At 38.8% G+C, this 15,484-nt stretch overlaps 1 protein-coding gene across 2 annotated transcripts; it reads right to left on the reverse strand.

Moving 5' to 3' along the window:
- Window positions 1-824: 824 nt before the first annotated feature.
- Window positions 825-14,711, reverse strand: LOC133316625 (uncharacterized WD repeat-containing protein C2A9.03-like). 2 transcript variants are annotated; one of them, XM_061518403.1, is made up of 9 exons: window positions 14,477-14,614; window positions 14,236-14,330; window positions 13,949-14,035; window positions 13,358-13,492; window positions 12,913-13,023; window positions 3,838-3,929; window positions 3,667-3,772; window positions 2,450-2,536; window positions 825-1,477 (listed from the first exon to the last, which is right to left on the reverse strand). In XM_061518403.1, the coding sequence occupies exons 2-9, from the start codon at window positions 14,263-14,265 to the stop codon at window positions 1,064-1,066; spliced, it is 1,062 nt and encodes a 353-aa protein (XP_061374387.1). In that variant the 5' UTR covers window positions 14,266-14,330; window positions 14,477-14,614; the 3' UTR covers window positions 825-1,063. The 2 variants fall into 2 exon arrangements, with proteins under 2 accessions (XP_061374387.1, XP_061374386.1); XM_061518402.1 differs by having other exon boundaries at window positions 829-1,477; window positions 14,163-14,330; window positions 14,477-14,711.
- Between the last annotated feature and the right edge of the window lie 773 nt (window positions 14,712-15,484).

Genomic DNA, 15,484 nt, shown 5'->3' on the forward strand with positions numbered 1-15,484 from the left:
ATGTTCTAACGATGGAAAGTGCAGAACTGTTGTAGCAGATTAGTTACTTAGTGAAGGTGTTGCAACAAATTCCGCGAAATTAATGAAAAAAAAAAGAGAATTTGATAGGATTTTAGGTCTGCATATAAAATTCTGCCCTCCCATGAGTTTCATCATTTTTATGTGTATATATGAAATAAAAGTATTTCTTATAATATGAAAAATATTAATCCCTTTTATTAAATATACTTTCATGGTGGGGATAACAAATTTTCCATTTAACTAAGAAGTATATGATTAATTTTTTCTTTGCCAGACTTTTAAAAGCATGTGTATTTTCCTCCGTGAATTACTAAAGAATAATATCCCCTCAAGAATATAGAATAGATATACTAAGTCACCTTGTTTCAAATTTTTATTGCGGGTAGTGCATTCCCTTTTGAGGGTGACTTGATATAATGATGTTCCTAAATGTGAACTAATCCGTAATCATCATAATAATCTTAACAAGAAAACAAATAAGTCCCCCAATCCCAGTGTAGATGTGCCCTTCATTGACCAAATCGTTTGGTTCATCAAGTTACACACAAGCTAAATCCAAGATGAATCATTTGACCACAAAAAATCACTCCATGTTAAACTCGACTAATAGTGTGGGGTAGAGAATATCTTTGTACACAGCCTTATCCTTACATAATTGCAAAGAGACTTTTTATTTTACCACGATATCCAGAAAAAGAAAACATAACAGCCAATGTCAAGGCACGGCTACACCTTAAAAGTAGCTTAGCCGACCACTATTTTATAATGTGCTTTGTAGAACATAGACATGAAGGAAGGACAAAATATATAATGATAATACAAAGCAATTTCCAATTTCTGTTGATGGCAGTCGCATCAAAAAAGCTCAGAAAGATGTATCCAAAAAAAAAAAAAGCTCAGAAATATGAGTTATGGAAATATCTTATAATGCTGTGGTCTTGATTAATCAAACTGACCTACATAAAATACCATATATAGAATCTCACAATGCTCTACAAATAAACAATGATGATATTGCTAAATCAACAATAGGAATCAAAGATCAAAAGTAGGAATCAAGATATTCATACGAGTGCTTCCTATTATACTGTAGCAAGCTTGCATAAGTCCGGTCCCAGATTCCAATATACATACACTCATCATCAGGACTTAGAGAAACCCCAGAAATTTCCCCAAAGAAATCAATCTCTTGACGTTTTTTGTAATCTGCCTTTGTACTATAAACATGCACAAAATCTGCAGGTTCAGCAACTACCATAAATTGACCATCCGAAGAAAAGCGAATAGACCTTGTTGCCCCCATGTTACCCTTGAGAATGGCAATGGGAGATGATAAATGTCTAGCATCCCATACTCTGCAAGTCTTATCCTGATTCCCCGTTGCAAAGGTGTGTCCATTAGGATGCCATGCAGATGCAAAAGAGTAATCTCGATGACCCACCAGAGTAGCGACAGTCTAAAAAAACAAATGAGTCCCAAAGATGTTAGTGGAAGTTTCTGATGCTGCTTATGGTAGGGACTACAAAGCTACCAAGTACCTACATAGTGTTCACTTTCACCGCATTTGTATTTTGCAATTTTAACTCCCTCTACCAACTATTTTCATATCTAGAATGCATTTCCTATCCCTTGAGATGTTAACAGTGACTACACATATCACAGCATATACATGTTCTATGAAAGCATTGCTTGTTTCACATTTTCTCCTCGTATGGTTTAAACTAAAGACAGATAGGTCAGCAACATGTGCACAAACAAATTATGAATTGTAATAGGAATTAGTTTCAAATTGATCAGAATAATTCACAAAATTAATAACAAAATGAATAAAAACCCTCTAAAACAGTTATATGTACCTCCTAAAATTACCAAGAGCTAGTGACTTATTTTGGTGATCGGAAAAAACTGTATAATGTTTTCAAGTTTTCTACCAATAATTTATCAAAAGATTCTTCGACTTTGCAAAGGTAGGGGTGAGGCAAAGAGGTTGATTCCCAGACTCAAACCCAAGACCTTCCACTCACAAAGAAACAACCTTCTCACTTCTCCGAGGCTCGCCCTCTTTCTACCAATAATTTTTTTGAAAGAGATTTCTGAATGACTTGAGGAAATTGCCTCAGCAGCCCCATTCTTTATAAATAGGATTTACAATCACTAATAAATGGAAAGAAAGAAACTACAAATCAAATCAAGCTAATTAATCACATGATACATAATCCCTAAAATAGTGTATATGGGATCTACTTCCTAAATTAGAAAATACTATCCAACAAATTTAATATAGAAGAAAAATTAAAAGACCCATTAGCAAATGTATGAAAAATGAAAAGATCGTAAAAAGCTATTTCAAAGACCTCAACAGAATATTTACCAAAAAAGGACTTCAGCAGAAAATCCCAATAAATACATTATGAGAGGAAAAATGTACCTTCCCATTTTGAGGATCCACTAGCAGTGCATCTAGGTTATCTCCAACAACAGTCATAAGCTTACGGTCTGGACTGATTGATGTGTGCTGCATCAATCAAGGCAGTATATAAGGAAAAATAAAATAAAAAATAGTTTATAAATAGTCAATCAAAATATCCAATCACAACTGCATTTTCTTAGATTTAATTAGAGGTAAGAAAGATAGGAAAATAGTCGAAGTTCATACAAACTGTGAATCCAAGTGACCATGAGTAAAGCAAGAAAATAGTTTATTACAACTCAATAGTATAAGAAATCTGAATGATGGAGAAACTAGGGAACTTCAATCCCTCTTGGTTTTACTTGATTATGTTTTCTTTCCAACTAATCAAGACATAAGAATTTGGAACCCGAATTCTTCAAGTATTTTAAAATTTTTATGCAAATCTTATATTCAATTCCCCATTAACTCTCCTACATGAAAAATAATTTTCTCTAGATAAGCCAAATTGGAAATCCAAAGCTCCTCTTAACATCAAATATTTTGTTTTTACAGCAATACTCAATAGAATTAACACTAATCACATGTTGCAGGTTCAATGACCACTTAAAGCTCTCTCTTTGATATGTGTGTTGACTATCTTCGGAATAAGCACTATGGTATTTTAGGCAGGAATTGGGTTTGTCCTAGTTCGTTGGATTGTTTTCTTCATGTACACTTTCAAGGGTTAGGTAATAAGAAGGAAAACAAAACCTTGTGGCGTTTGGCGGTTCATGGGATTTTGAGGTTTATGTAGTTGGAAAGGAATGCTTGTATCTTCAAGGGTGTATCTTTACCTTTAATTTTCTTTGGGATAAAATTGTGTATTTGATTTCTCTTTGGTGTTCAGCACAAGGTTGATCAGTATTTCAGATATGCAGAGAGATTGGAAGCTCTTCGACAATGACTAGTTTTATACTTATAGGACTTTCATTTCTGTATCTTTTTGTTTTGGTTTTCTTTATCTGCTCGAAGGATTCCTTACCCTTTATCTTTTTGTCCTGTTTTCTTTTTCTATTTCTGATACAACTTCTTCTTTCATCAAATAAACATATTAATGAACAATTAAGTCCACCAGTATAAGAGAGGAAAACTGAAACGAACCTGAATAGAAGTATAATTAGACGATAAGCACTAATTGAAAAAAGAAAAGAAAAAATAAACTGCACCAATCAGAATGCTTAAAGAGTGCTCACATTCACTGGCCAAGGAAACTGGAAGTGATTCAAAAGCTGAAACCTTTCTGTGTCATATTCTCTCACCCCACAATCATTATTGGATGCTATAAAATGAGTTGCACCGCTGCAAAAGTTTCCATGTTAAGCAATGTTCCAGACTGAGACCAATAAACTTGGTATGAGAAATACCTCAAGCTGTCATAAATATCGATTGCATTTGTTATAGCATTATCATCATGTGTGGTCCGCGTACAAAAGCTCACTCCCTTCTTATCCAAAAGCTGCATTCAATATAGACAGTATAAGCTGCATCCAATATAATCCTAATAGGATAAGTTGAAAAAATAGAGTCCATCAGAAGGACTAGGCTTGTGTAGCAGCAATAATTCCTAATACATTTCCAATAAAATAAATAAATGAATCTATAGATTAAGTATATAGTGCTAACCCAGATGGAAGCAACAACAATAACAAGAAAAAGAGGGGGAGAAAAAGCACCAAGATCATAGAATTGAATAGGAGTTTGTTAGGAACCCAGTTACACATGTCTATAAGAGGGATAAAAATAGACGAACATGGGCTGCTAAGGCTGAAATGGGCTCAAATCAATTGGGCAATGTTGAAATGGGCTCAAGCCAGACTGAAGGGCCATTGGGAAATGCATCTGTATCAGCTAGTGGGGATGACCAAGTTGCCCCTTAACAGAATGCATGCGTGGAAAGGCAAGGCTGAGGGAATTCTGTTATAAGGAAGTGGAGAAGCATGATACCAGCATCCAGAGAAAATAGTAGAGCATTGGTGCTTGGGAGAGAGTGAGACCTCTCCAACTGTCTCACACCTATCTTACTTTTCATTCTGCTGTGCATTGTTATTTTCTTACAGAAGAGTTGTTAGTTTAATTACGCATTGTATTTGAATTCTAGTCTCGGTTGTAATTTGTTTCACAAATATATGAAAATGGATTGATTCAGTCCCATAACTAGTATTTCTGAGTTGATTGTTTTTATTGATTTGGAAGTTCCTAACAATTGGTATCAGAGCTCCGATCTAGGAGCTCTGTGGAATGACGGTAACCACCAGAAGTATGGACCATCGAATGGAGACGATGGAAGAGGAGCTGCGCAGAAATCATACCCGCCAAGATAAGGTGTGTAGAAGATTAGAAGCAACAGAAGAGGGAATTACCCAGATCCTCCGTAGGCTGGATGGGATGGCTGATCCAAGGAGAACTCGTAATCGAGACGAAGAAGAGGATTCAGACGACCACAATTCTGGAGTTAATGGAGGGAGAGTGGATCAGAGGATCAACACGAACCCTCACCTGGCAAGGCGTCTGGAAATTCCAATGTTTTCCGGTCACGACGCTTTTGGTTGGGTGAGCAAGGTAGAGAGGTACTTCGTTATGAATGGAGTCACGGAGGCTGAGAAAGTGACGGCGGTATTGATGGTGTTAGAGGGAGAAGCACTTCATTGGTTTCATTGGTGGGAGGTGAACAATCCCAACGCTACTTGGTTGTTTTTCAAACGCGAAATCCTTAGCCGCTTTGAACCCGAGGCGTTGGAGAACCCATATCGAGCTTTGTATATGCTCAAACAATGGGGGAGCGTTGCTGAGTTCAGGGCGGAATTTGAGACAGTGGTAGGAGCTCTTCGTTTAGAGGACGAAGACTTACTCAAGGGTGCTTGGCTCAACGGTGTGTGGAACAGTATGAGGGAGGAGCTTTTGATGACTCCTAATCTGAACCTATCGGACATGATGAAGCTGACGATGAAGATAGAACGAAGGAATGGGGCTTGGGTGGAAGAAGGAGTTGGGGTATCAGGAAAAAACTGGACCCAAGGAGCAAAAAATACTAATATGGGCCACCGAAACCTTTTGGGCCCAAATGAGCCAAAACGTAGCAGGTCAACATCTGTGGGCCCATCTACCTCATTTAATCATACTCAGACTCATTCCGTTCAGCAGTCGAACGTAATGAACCCTAATCCCCAAAGTACGCAACCCGAAAATGCAAAAGGAGGAACGACGGCGACGAGCTCGGCTTCTGCGGTCGGTCAGCGCGCGACGGAGGGCTACATGAGCCAAGGAAGACGCTTGTCACAGGCGGAGTGACGCGATCGTCATCAACGTGGCCTCTATTTCAAGTGTGAGGAATGTTGGAGACCAGGTCATCGGTGTCAGGTACCACAACTCCACATTCTTCTGGTCGATGATGACGAAGAAGAGGGAGGAACGGAGATGGAGGACGTTGTGACAACGATGCAGCCCCAGGCAGAGACAGAGACAGTGATGCCGCGGCAACTATCGTTGAATAGCCTTTTAGGGCTCACTTCAAGCCAATCTTTAAAGGTGTGGGGAGAAATTTTTGGGCATCGTGTGGTAATCATGATAGATTGCGGGGCCACGAGTAATTTTGTACGGCAAGCGGTGGTGGAGCAGCTCGGGTTGTCCGTGTTGGAAACTTCCACGTATCAAGTGGAGGTAGGGGATGGTCACAAGGTCAGTTGCCAAGGGGTGTGCAAGGGTGTGAAGATAAATATTCAAGGCACCTCTATTGAGCAAGATTTATACCTCTTCGAGCTTGGTGGAGCAGATGTAGTGCTGGGGTTAGAATGGTTGACTCAATTGGGGGACATACTGTTACGGTTGATACATCACCAAGGTACCAACCTGCTACGTGGAGGTTTTATACCCGTACGAATAAACCAAGAATAAGTAGAGAAGAGGTACAAAACGGTTGAGAAGTTAGTTACTGTGGGAAGAGGAATGGGAGAGAGGATTTTGTATAAATAGGAGTATTAGTAATTGTTGTGGCACTTTTGGGAATTGTCTTGTATCCTATGAGTTTCATCTCAGAATTGAAGGGAACCTTTCCCTTGAGAAGAGCAAGTCTCTTGTAACCATTTTACTTGATTCAATAAAATTGTCTCTCTTTCTCTTTCTTTACTGTTCTTCTTTATTTCCCTTTCTTGTGTCTACTGGTGTTATCAATATTTGATACCCTTTCCGTAACAGTGGTCCGACCTACCGGATCTGACACAGGGCAAATAATAATAATGGAGACGAGGGTCGAAACTCTAGAACGTTCCATGGAAGCGTTGCGCAAACAAACCAGCGATACCCAACAAAGCGTGGAGGATATTCGTTCAATTCTCAAGGACATGGCGTTGAAGAAGAACGGACACGCTTCAGATTCTCCTACCATCAGTGATGACGCAACTAGTGCTGGATCTACGGAAGTAACCAATTGGACGTCTAAGGTGGAACTCCCTAGTTTCGAAGGCATCGACCCACTTGGGTGGATTGCGCGGGCGGAGAAATTTTTCGAGTTACAAGGAATAGCTCCGATTGAGAAGGTACAACTGGCATTTTTGAGTATGGAGGGGAATACCATACATTGGTTTCGATTCTTAAAAAAGAAACGACCCAATTTGGATTGGAGGGAGTTAACTAAGGCTCTCATTCAGCATTATGGGGATCGTACCCTGGGAAACATTTATGAACGTTTGGCTAATCTCCGGCAAGAAAATTCGGTGGAAGCTTACATTCAAGAATTTGAAGTTCTCGTTGCACAAGCGGAGGAACTTGGCGATGAACAGCTTTTAGGGTATTTTTTGGCGGGTCTAAAAACAGAGATTCGTGGTCGGATTCGACCCCATAATCCTCAAGAAGTGATGCACGCGATGGATTTGGCACGGGACTGTGAAGATGGGGGAACTTGGACGACGGTGAACGGTGGGGCAGCTTTTAGTGAACGTTTGGGGTCATTTCCTTCCTTGGGCAGAATTTTGGTATAATACTAGTTACCATAATTCTGCCAAAACCACTCCTTTCGAAATAGTTTATGGAAGAGCACCCCCTACTATCACCAAGTATATTCAAGGGGAGACTTTGTTTGAATCTGTAGCGCAAGATTTATTAAGCAGGGATGAGGCATTACACCAGCTTCGATTCCATCTACACAAGGCTCAGGATCATATGTCTAGGAAGGCTAATATTCACCGTACTACATCTCCAATTAAGGTGGGAGATCATGTCTACTTAAAAATTCGACCTCATGCTCAGCATTCATTAGGCTCTCGGTTGAATCCCAAACTAGCAGCACGCTATTATGGTCCGTTTCTGGTCATTAAACAGATTGGTGCAGTGGCATTCCAAGTTCAATTACCACCACAAGCACGTCTTCACCCTGTATTTCATGTTTCTCAGCTTAAGAGGGCTGTAGGAGATCATCTTGTGGAAAGCCAATTACCGGTAGAGCTTCAGGTTGATCCTGAACGATATGTACCTGCTGCAGTGCTAAATCGCAGATCTGTTACCAAACAAGGAATGACAGTTGATCAAGTTTTAGTGCAATGGAAGAAGCTTCCTGTTGAAGAAGCATCTTGGGAGGATATCTCTACTATGCAGCAGCAATTTCCGGAGTTCAACCTTGAGGACAAGGTTGTTCCGCAGGAAGGAGGTATTGTTACGGTTGATACATCACCAAGGTACCAACCTGCTACGTGGAGGTTTTATACCCATAGGAATAAACCAAGAATAAGTAGAGAAGAGGTACAAAACGGTTGAGAAGTTAGTTACGGTGGGAAGAGGAATGGGAGAGAGGATTTTGTATAAATAGGAGTATTAGTAATTGTTGTGGCACTTTTGGGAATTGTCTTGTATCCTCTGAGTTTCATCTCAGAATTGAAGGGAACCTTTCCCTTGAGAAAAGCAAGTCTCTTGTAACCATTATACTTGATTCAATAAAATTGTCTCTCTTTCTCTTTCTTTACTGTTCTTCTTTATTTTCCTTTCTTGTGTCTACTGGTGTTATCAATATTTGATACCCTTGTCGTAACACATACGGGCTAAGTTTAAGGAGCTAACTATCTCCTTTGGGCAGGGAGAGACAGAAGTTAAACTGAGGGGAGATCCTTCGTTATCCAGGTCGGAAGTGTCGTTCAAATCTATTGTGAAAGCTTTGAGAGACCAGGGGGAAGGATATTACTTGAGTGTGGAGACAGGCACTGTTGGAGAAGAAGGTGAAAGCTGGAACGGGTTAGAAGGTCTATTGGCAGAATATGCGGACCTATTTCAAGAAGCAAAGCATCTACCTCCCACAAGGAATTGTGACCACGCCATTCACCTCAAACCAGGAGGGCAAATCCCTAATTTACGGCCTTTCAGGTATCCCCACTATCAAAAGACTGAGATTGAAAATCTAGTTGCTGAGTTGTTGGGTAATGGTTGGATCAGACATAGTACCAGTCTGTATTCAAGTCCGGTCATATTAGTGAGAAAGAAAGACGGCAGTTGGCGTGTATGCGTTGACTATAGGGCTCTTAACAAGTTCACTATACCTGACAAGTTTCCCATCCCTGTGGTAGAGGAGTTGCTGGATGAACTTGGGGGATCCAGTATTTTTTCTAAATTGGATCTTAAATCTGGATATCACCAGATTAGGATGAGGGAAGAGGATATTCCGAAGACAGCTTTCCGGACACACGAAGGGCACTATGAATACTTAGTGATGCCCTTCGGCTTGACGAATGCACCCTCAACCTTCCAGGCGTTGATGAATGAGATCCTTAGGCCTTTTCTGAGGAAGTTCTCGTTGGTGTTCCTAGATGACATCTTAATTTACAGTAAGTGCAGGGCTGAACATGAAGACCACTTGAGGAGGGTATTTGAAGTGTTAAGGCAGCATCAACTGGTTGTGAATAAAAAAAAATGCAAATTCGGAAGTGATCAGGTGGAATACCTCGGTCATATAATCTCTGCAGTAGGCATCAGTGCTGATCCAAGTAAATTGAGGGCTATGGCTGACTGGCCCATTCCCAAAACGATTAAAAAATTGAGGGGGGTTTTGGGATTGACAGGGTATTACAGGCGCTTTGTCAAAGACTATGGTAAAATAGCCAAACCTCTGACTAATTTGTTGAAAAAAGATGGGTTTCATTGGAACTCAGAGGCTGAAGAAGCTTTTGACCAGTTGAAGAAGTGTATGGTCTCTGTGCCAGTTCTAGCTCTACCAGATTTTCAGAAGCCTTTTATAGTATGTACGGATGCTTCAGGAAAAGGTGTAGGAGCTGTACTCACCCAAGGGAATCGACCAGTGGCTTACATCAGTCAGGGGTTTTCCCCTAGAGCTCAAACCAAATCGGTTTATGAGAAGGAGCTAATGGCCATCGTTTTTGCTTTACAAAAATGGAAACATTATTTGATGGGGAGTCATTTTATAGTGAAGACGGATCAAAAAAGCCTAAAACACCTGTTGGAACGTAAGAACTTGGGGAAAGAGCAGCAAAGGTGGATGTCTAAACTCATTGGGTTTGACTTCGAAATCCAGTATCAGCCGGGCAAGGAAAATTTGGTAGCAGACGCTCTTTCTCGTCAAATGCAGTTAGCTAGTTTGTCTCAGTTACAATTACCAGATTTGGACCAACTTGAAAGGGAGGTTCATGAGGACAGCAGGCTACGTTTGATCAGTCAGGAGTTGCTGGTTAATCCTAAAGCTCACCATAATTTTTCGTTGCAAGGAGGCCGTTTGTTCTTCAAGGACAGGTTAGTGTTTCCCAAGCATTCCACTTTTATTCCTTTACTGCTAGAAGAGTTTCATGGTTCCAGTATGGGTGGCCACTCTGGTTTTTTGCGCACCTATAAACGGTTGATGGGTCTGGTGTATTAGGAGGGGATGAAAAAATGCATTAAAGATTTTGTTGCAGCTTGCTCCATCTGGCAGCAAAGTAAATCCCAGAATCTCACCCCTGCGGGTCTACTACAGCCCCTTCCCATTCCCACTAAGGTCTGGGCAGATATCTCCATGGATTTTATAGGAGAATTACCCAAGACAATGTAGACACGATCTTTGTGGTGGTAGATCGTCTGTCTAAGTATGCACATTTTTTTTCAATCAAACACCCTTATACAGCACGTGGAATAGCAGATTTGTTTATCAGGGAGGTCGTACGGTTGCATGGGTTTCCCATGACCATAGTTTCTGACAGAGACCGTGTGTTCATGAGCACTTTTTGGGCTGAAATATTTAGGAGTGCTGGCACCAAGCTCCATTATACCACCGCATACCATCCACAATCAAATGGACAGACGGAGGCTGTCAACAAATGTGTGGAAGTGTATCTCCGCTGTTTTTGTGGTCCCAAACCCAACAATTGGCCCAAATGGGTTCATTGGGCCGAGTATTGGTTCAATACCACTTACAAAGGCTCAACTGGTATGACCCCATTCCGGGCACTCTATGGAACTGAACCACCTACTTTGCTCAAAGTAACCAGTTTTGCATCAGCAGTAGATGAAGTCTCTCAGGCCTTGGCTGACAGAGATATCATCTTACAGGAACTGCAAAACCAACTTCTTCAAGCTCAAGACCGTATGGCTCGACATGCTAATCAAAAGAGGAGAGATCTGCAATTTCAAGTTGGTGACTTTGTTTACCTTAAGTTACAGCCTTATAGGCTCAAAACTATTGCTAAAAGGGTCAATGAAAAATTGAGCCCACGCTTTTATGGACCTTACATGATTTTGGATCGAATTGGGGCTACTGCCTATAAATTACAATTGCCAGCTCACTGTCAGGTGCATCCGGTGTTCCATGTGTCTTTGCTTAAACCTGCGGTAACTGCTGGTCTGGTAACACAACCCCTGCCTCAATGCTTGTCCGATGAGTGGGAGCTTCAGGTCGAGCCTGAACTGGTCAGCCAGTGGCGGTACACACAGCAGGGTGTTTTAGAAGTCTTAATCAAATGGTCCAATCTGCCAGAGTTTGAGAGTACTTGGGAGGAGTTTGCTGTTATAAATGCTCAGTTTCCTCATTTCCACCTTGAGGACAAGGTGCTTAAATTGGGGGGGAGTATTGTTAGGAACCCAGTTACACATGTCTATAAGAGGGATAAAAATAGACGAACATGGGCTGCTAAGGCTGAAATGGGCTCAAATCAATTGGGCAATGTTGAAATGGGCTCAAGCCAGACTGAAGGGCCATTGGGAAATGCATCTGTATCAGCTAGTGGGGATGACCAAGTTGCCCCTTAACAGAATGCATGCGTGGAAAGGCAAGGCTGAGGGAATTCTGTTATAAGGAAGTGGAGAAGCATGATACCAGCATCCAGTGAAAATAGTAGAGCATTGGTGCTTGGGAGAGAGTGAGACCTCTCCAACTGTCTCACACCTATCTTACTTTTCATTCTACTGTGCATTGTTATTTTCTTACAGAAGAGTTGTTAGTTTAATTACGCATTGTATTTGAATTCTAGTCTCGGTTGTAATTTGTTTCACAAATATATGAAAATGGATTGATTCAGTCCCATAACTGGTATTTCTGAGTTGATTGTTTTTATTGATTTGGAAGTTCCTAACAGAGTTCAAGTATGGTACATTGGTACTTAAACAAGCGCAGCCCATACCAAGCATATCCTACATATACTGAAGCCATTGTAAGCATTAGCTTGACAGGTGTGTAAAGAGTAAAAAAAGTAAAAACTATTGAGGAAAATCTTGTGAGTTAGGGAAGGTTTGACTTGATCCCTAAAATCAAGGGTTAAATGGGATTAATCCTAGGTGATTAAGTGGAGCTTGATTGAGAAGTTTAATTAGAAGTTTCTTATTCCTCAGCCTTAATCATCATCTTACAGGGAAGACAAAGACACTACTCCAATAAGACTGAATGACAAACAGAACAGATTTAATAATAGGATTATTCCAGAAAATGCAAGAAGCTTTTCAGTCCTACCTCTAGATATTACTCACCAACTGTCAAAGCTCAAGCTCGACAATCTTTAATAGGAAGTCCACTAAGAATGAAAACCTACTAAAAGTGTGTCCCCCTTAAGTACCAATAAGGATAATATAAAAAATGTAGTTTTCATGAGTGGGAGTTTAGACTCAAACTCACTATTAGCTTAATGCAAAGGACCACATGCCGACAGAATCCCCCACATCCCTAATTCCATATTCATAACCCGCCATTCAATCAAGCGTAACCCTCTATAGCCACCTACCCTACATTTGAGCATGGGACTATGTGTTCACAGCAACCTAGCTTTTCAAGAGAATTTAATGTCTCCCAATGGATGGATGTTCAAGCAACATCACGTATATACAATCTATAACTGCTTGAGATCAGTCTTCTGAAGTCCATCTATAGAGGAGTTAGTATCCCTCCCCAGGGCACAGTATGAGAAAACAAAAAAATGGCATATCAGACATTATTTCCTGATTTTAAATCATGTGGATATGATAAGGTACAAATCATGTGGACTCACCTTACAAGTAAGCTCTCCTTGGAAGCCACCAGCAACAAGTAAATTATCCTTGACAGCCAATGTGCTAATCTGGGTCTGTGAAAATCCTTCCAACAGATTTCCTGCATATTTCTACAAGACCAAAGAATGTATAAGTTAAGTAAAGCTCAGAAATCATAAAAGTAAAGAAAAATCATTAACAACATTTAGATCTGGTTCTTGCATAAAAACAAAATCATTTCTAATTAACACTCTTTAAGTAAATTATTTTCTCAAACGAATCATGTTAACTTTTCTAGATTCATTAATCACATGTGCATATTGAACAGCTACAGGTTTCTTATGATCCAACAAAAATTTGCAGGTTTCTACACAAGTCTTACATCAATAAAGCATGGAAAAGCAAATAGCATTCTCATTCCTCTTTCTTTATAGATGAACAAGGTTGTGTAAGAGACTGCATTACCTCGGTAGGGGCCACGTGCCCGGCAAAATTGACTACCTCAGACAAATTTCCCCTTATTGATGACCAGTGCATAATTGAGTAATTGGAGATAAGGTAGACATCATGTTTTGAAGTAGCCCATACTAAGTTCCTCAGCTGCATCCCACAGACAAGCATGTCATTAGGCAAGAATTTTTACTTATCAAAAGTCATTAAGCTTGAAAATTAATTAAAAAACTACTCAAGCCTACATTTTGTAAGACAGTAAACTATAAAAAAGAAATAGTACTGTAGTCTCCAGAGCAAATTGGCACGTGGTAGATTTATTATATAAACAAAACAACTTGAAACCAACTTGTACGGCACAGTACAGTTAAAGGATTAGAGACACACAATATAATAGATTTGAAGATTATCCAGTTTTGTTTTCTCAATATACATGAGTGAAATTAGTGCACAAGAAGAGGTGCAACCATACAACACAAGACAGCCACACAACCCACAACATTTTGGTCAAGCAATGCTAGATACTTATTAGCCATTCAAAGATACAGACGAATAGCAAGGAAATAATTGGGTACAGGAAGCATAAGAAAATAAAAATCAACAAACCTGAAAATGAAGGATAGTAGGCTTAACCACTCTTGTATTATAAAAGAATTCATAGTATTTGCCACCCTTCTCCATTTGTTTGAACTCCTGGGACGAAAAAAGAAATAAAAATATAAAATTGAATATAAAATATTTGTCAAACAACTTCTTATGTTATTTCCCTACCTCCCAACAACCTTAAAAGAAAAAAGGGATAAAAGGAAAAATTTAAAACCTTATCTACAGCTTCACCAGATGAAAGAATGTTCTCATAATTCCTGTACTGCTCAAGCCTTGTCAATCTATACCTTTCTCTTGTTATGTTCAACCTCTCCCATGGAATACCTTGAATGTCCTTCCCCTTCCTTGCTTGCACAGATGATGTATCAGTCACCTTAGTAAGCTGCTCCAATAATCAAACACAGCAAACAAAAACAAAAACAAAAACAAAAATATTTTCTCAGTTCAATGAATGAATACATAAAACAACCACTCAAAAAATGCAGACCCAGTAATAGAAAAAGGAAAAGGGAAAACAAACAAACAAACCATCTCATATTCATCAAGACCAACATCTTCAACACCCCCACCATAGTTTTGGTCATCTATTTCATCAAAGAAATCTTCTTCGGCCATGTGATCAAATGGGTACAAGTCCTGGTAGGACATGATGGTGTGTATGCTTGCAAGTTCAAAGCTTGCCTTGATTGCAGTATGTTTTCGGAATTGAAAAGGGTAAAGAAAGACGGTTTTCTCTTCTATTGCATAATCATATAATAATAATATCTTATGAGGGGGAAGATGTTACTGAAAAAGTAAAAGATTCACTAAAAACGTCTCAAGATTTTCTCTTTGTTTTCTTTCGATATATATACAGGGAATTAATTTTCTCATTTGATACGAGAAAAAAAAATTATATTATATGCATAATATATGAATGGGATCCAAAAAGAAATGAGAAGACAAAAAATCAAGATGAAATTCATTCATGTATTATGAGTGTAATATAAAAAAAATTCTCATATAAAATGAGAAAACTATTTCCCCTATATATATATTATTTATTATTTATTATTTTATTTTTTTCCCATCTTATCTATTCATCTTAAGAGGAGAGACAAAAGGTAAAATTTAAATACAATAATATTAAAGATAAGAAGGTAAAAAAAAAAAAATTTATCTCCTATACACATAAAAGTGTTTAGAGCTCGTATTTTCATTTTCTTTCTTTTCTTTTCTTATAGACCTATATGGACCCACACACTTTTATATGTGTAGGAGATAAACTTATCTTATATAAATATATTAAACCTTATTTATATATATATATATATATATATATATATATATAATGACACAATGATTTATAATTGTGTATAGAACCTGTAATATTTATTTTTATATTTTTTATGATACAAGAAGTCAAATACGAGAAGATACAAATTTTAATATAATAATAAGTTTAAGAAAAGTTTAATATTTTAAAAATAATAATTAAAAAAATATTATTTAAGCCTAAACTTTTTTATTATTATTTAATAAAATTCACAAAAAAAT

The sequence above is a fragment of the Gastrolobium bilobum genome, unplaced genomic scaffold, assembly GCF_033153095.1.
Source record: "Gastrolobium bilobum isolate Gb01-03AN ecotype WA unplaced genomic scaffold, APGP_CSIRO_Gbil_v1 utg1827, whole genome shotgun sequence".
NCBI lineage: Eukaryota > Viridiplantae > Streptophyta > Magnoliopsida > Fabales > Fabaceae > Gastrolobium > Gastrolobium bilobum.

Excerpts from the sequence above, each read along its gene's own strand:
- LOC133316625 (XM_061518402.1), bottom strand. The coding sequence starts at position 14,596 with ATGTCCTACCAGGACTTGTACCCATTTGATCACATGGCCGAAGAAGAT. Across the intron at positions 13,024-13,357 it reads GGCACGTGGCCCCTACCGAG|AAATATGCAGGAAATCTGTT; the intron begins GTAATGCAGTCT and ends TTGGTCTTGTAG. Across the intron at positions 1,478-2,449 it reads TGGATCCTCAAAATGGGAAG|ACTGTCGCTACTCTGGTGGG; the intron begins GTACATTTTTCC and ends TTGTTTTTTTAG.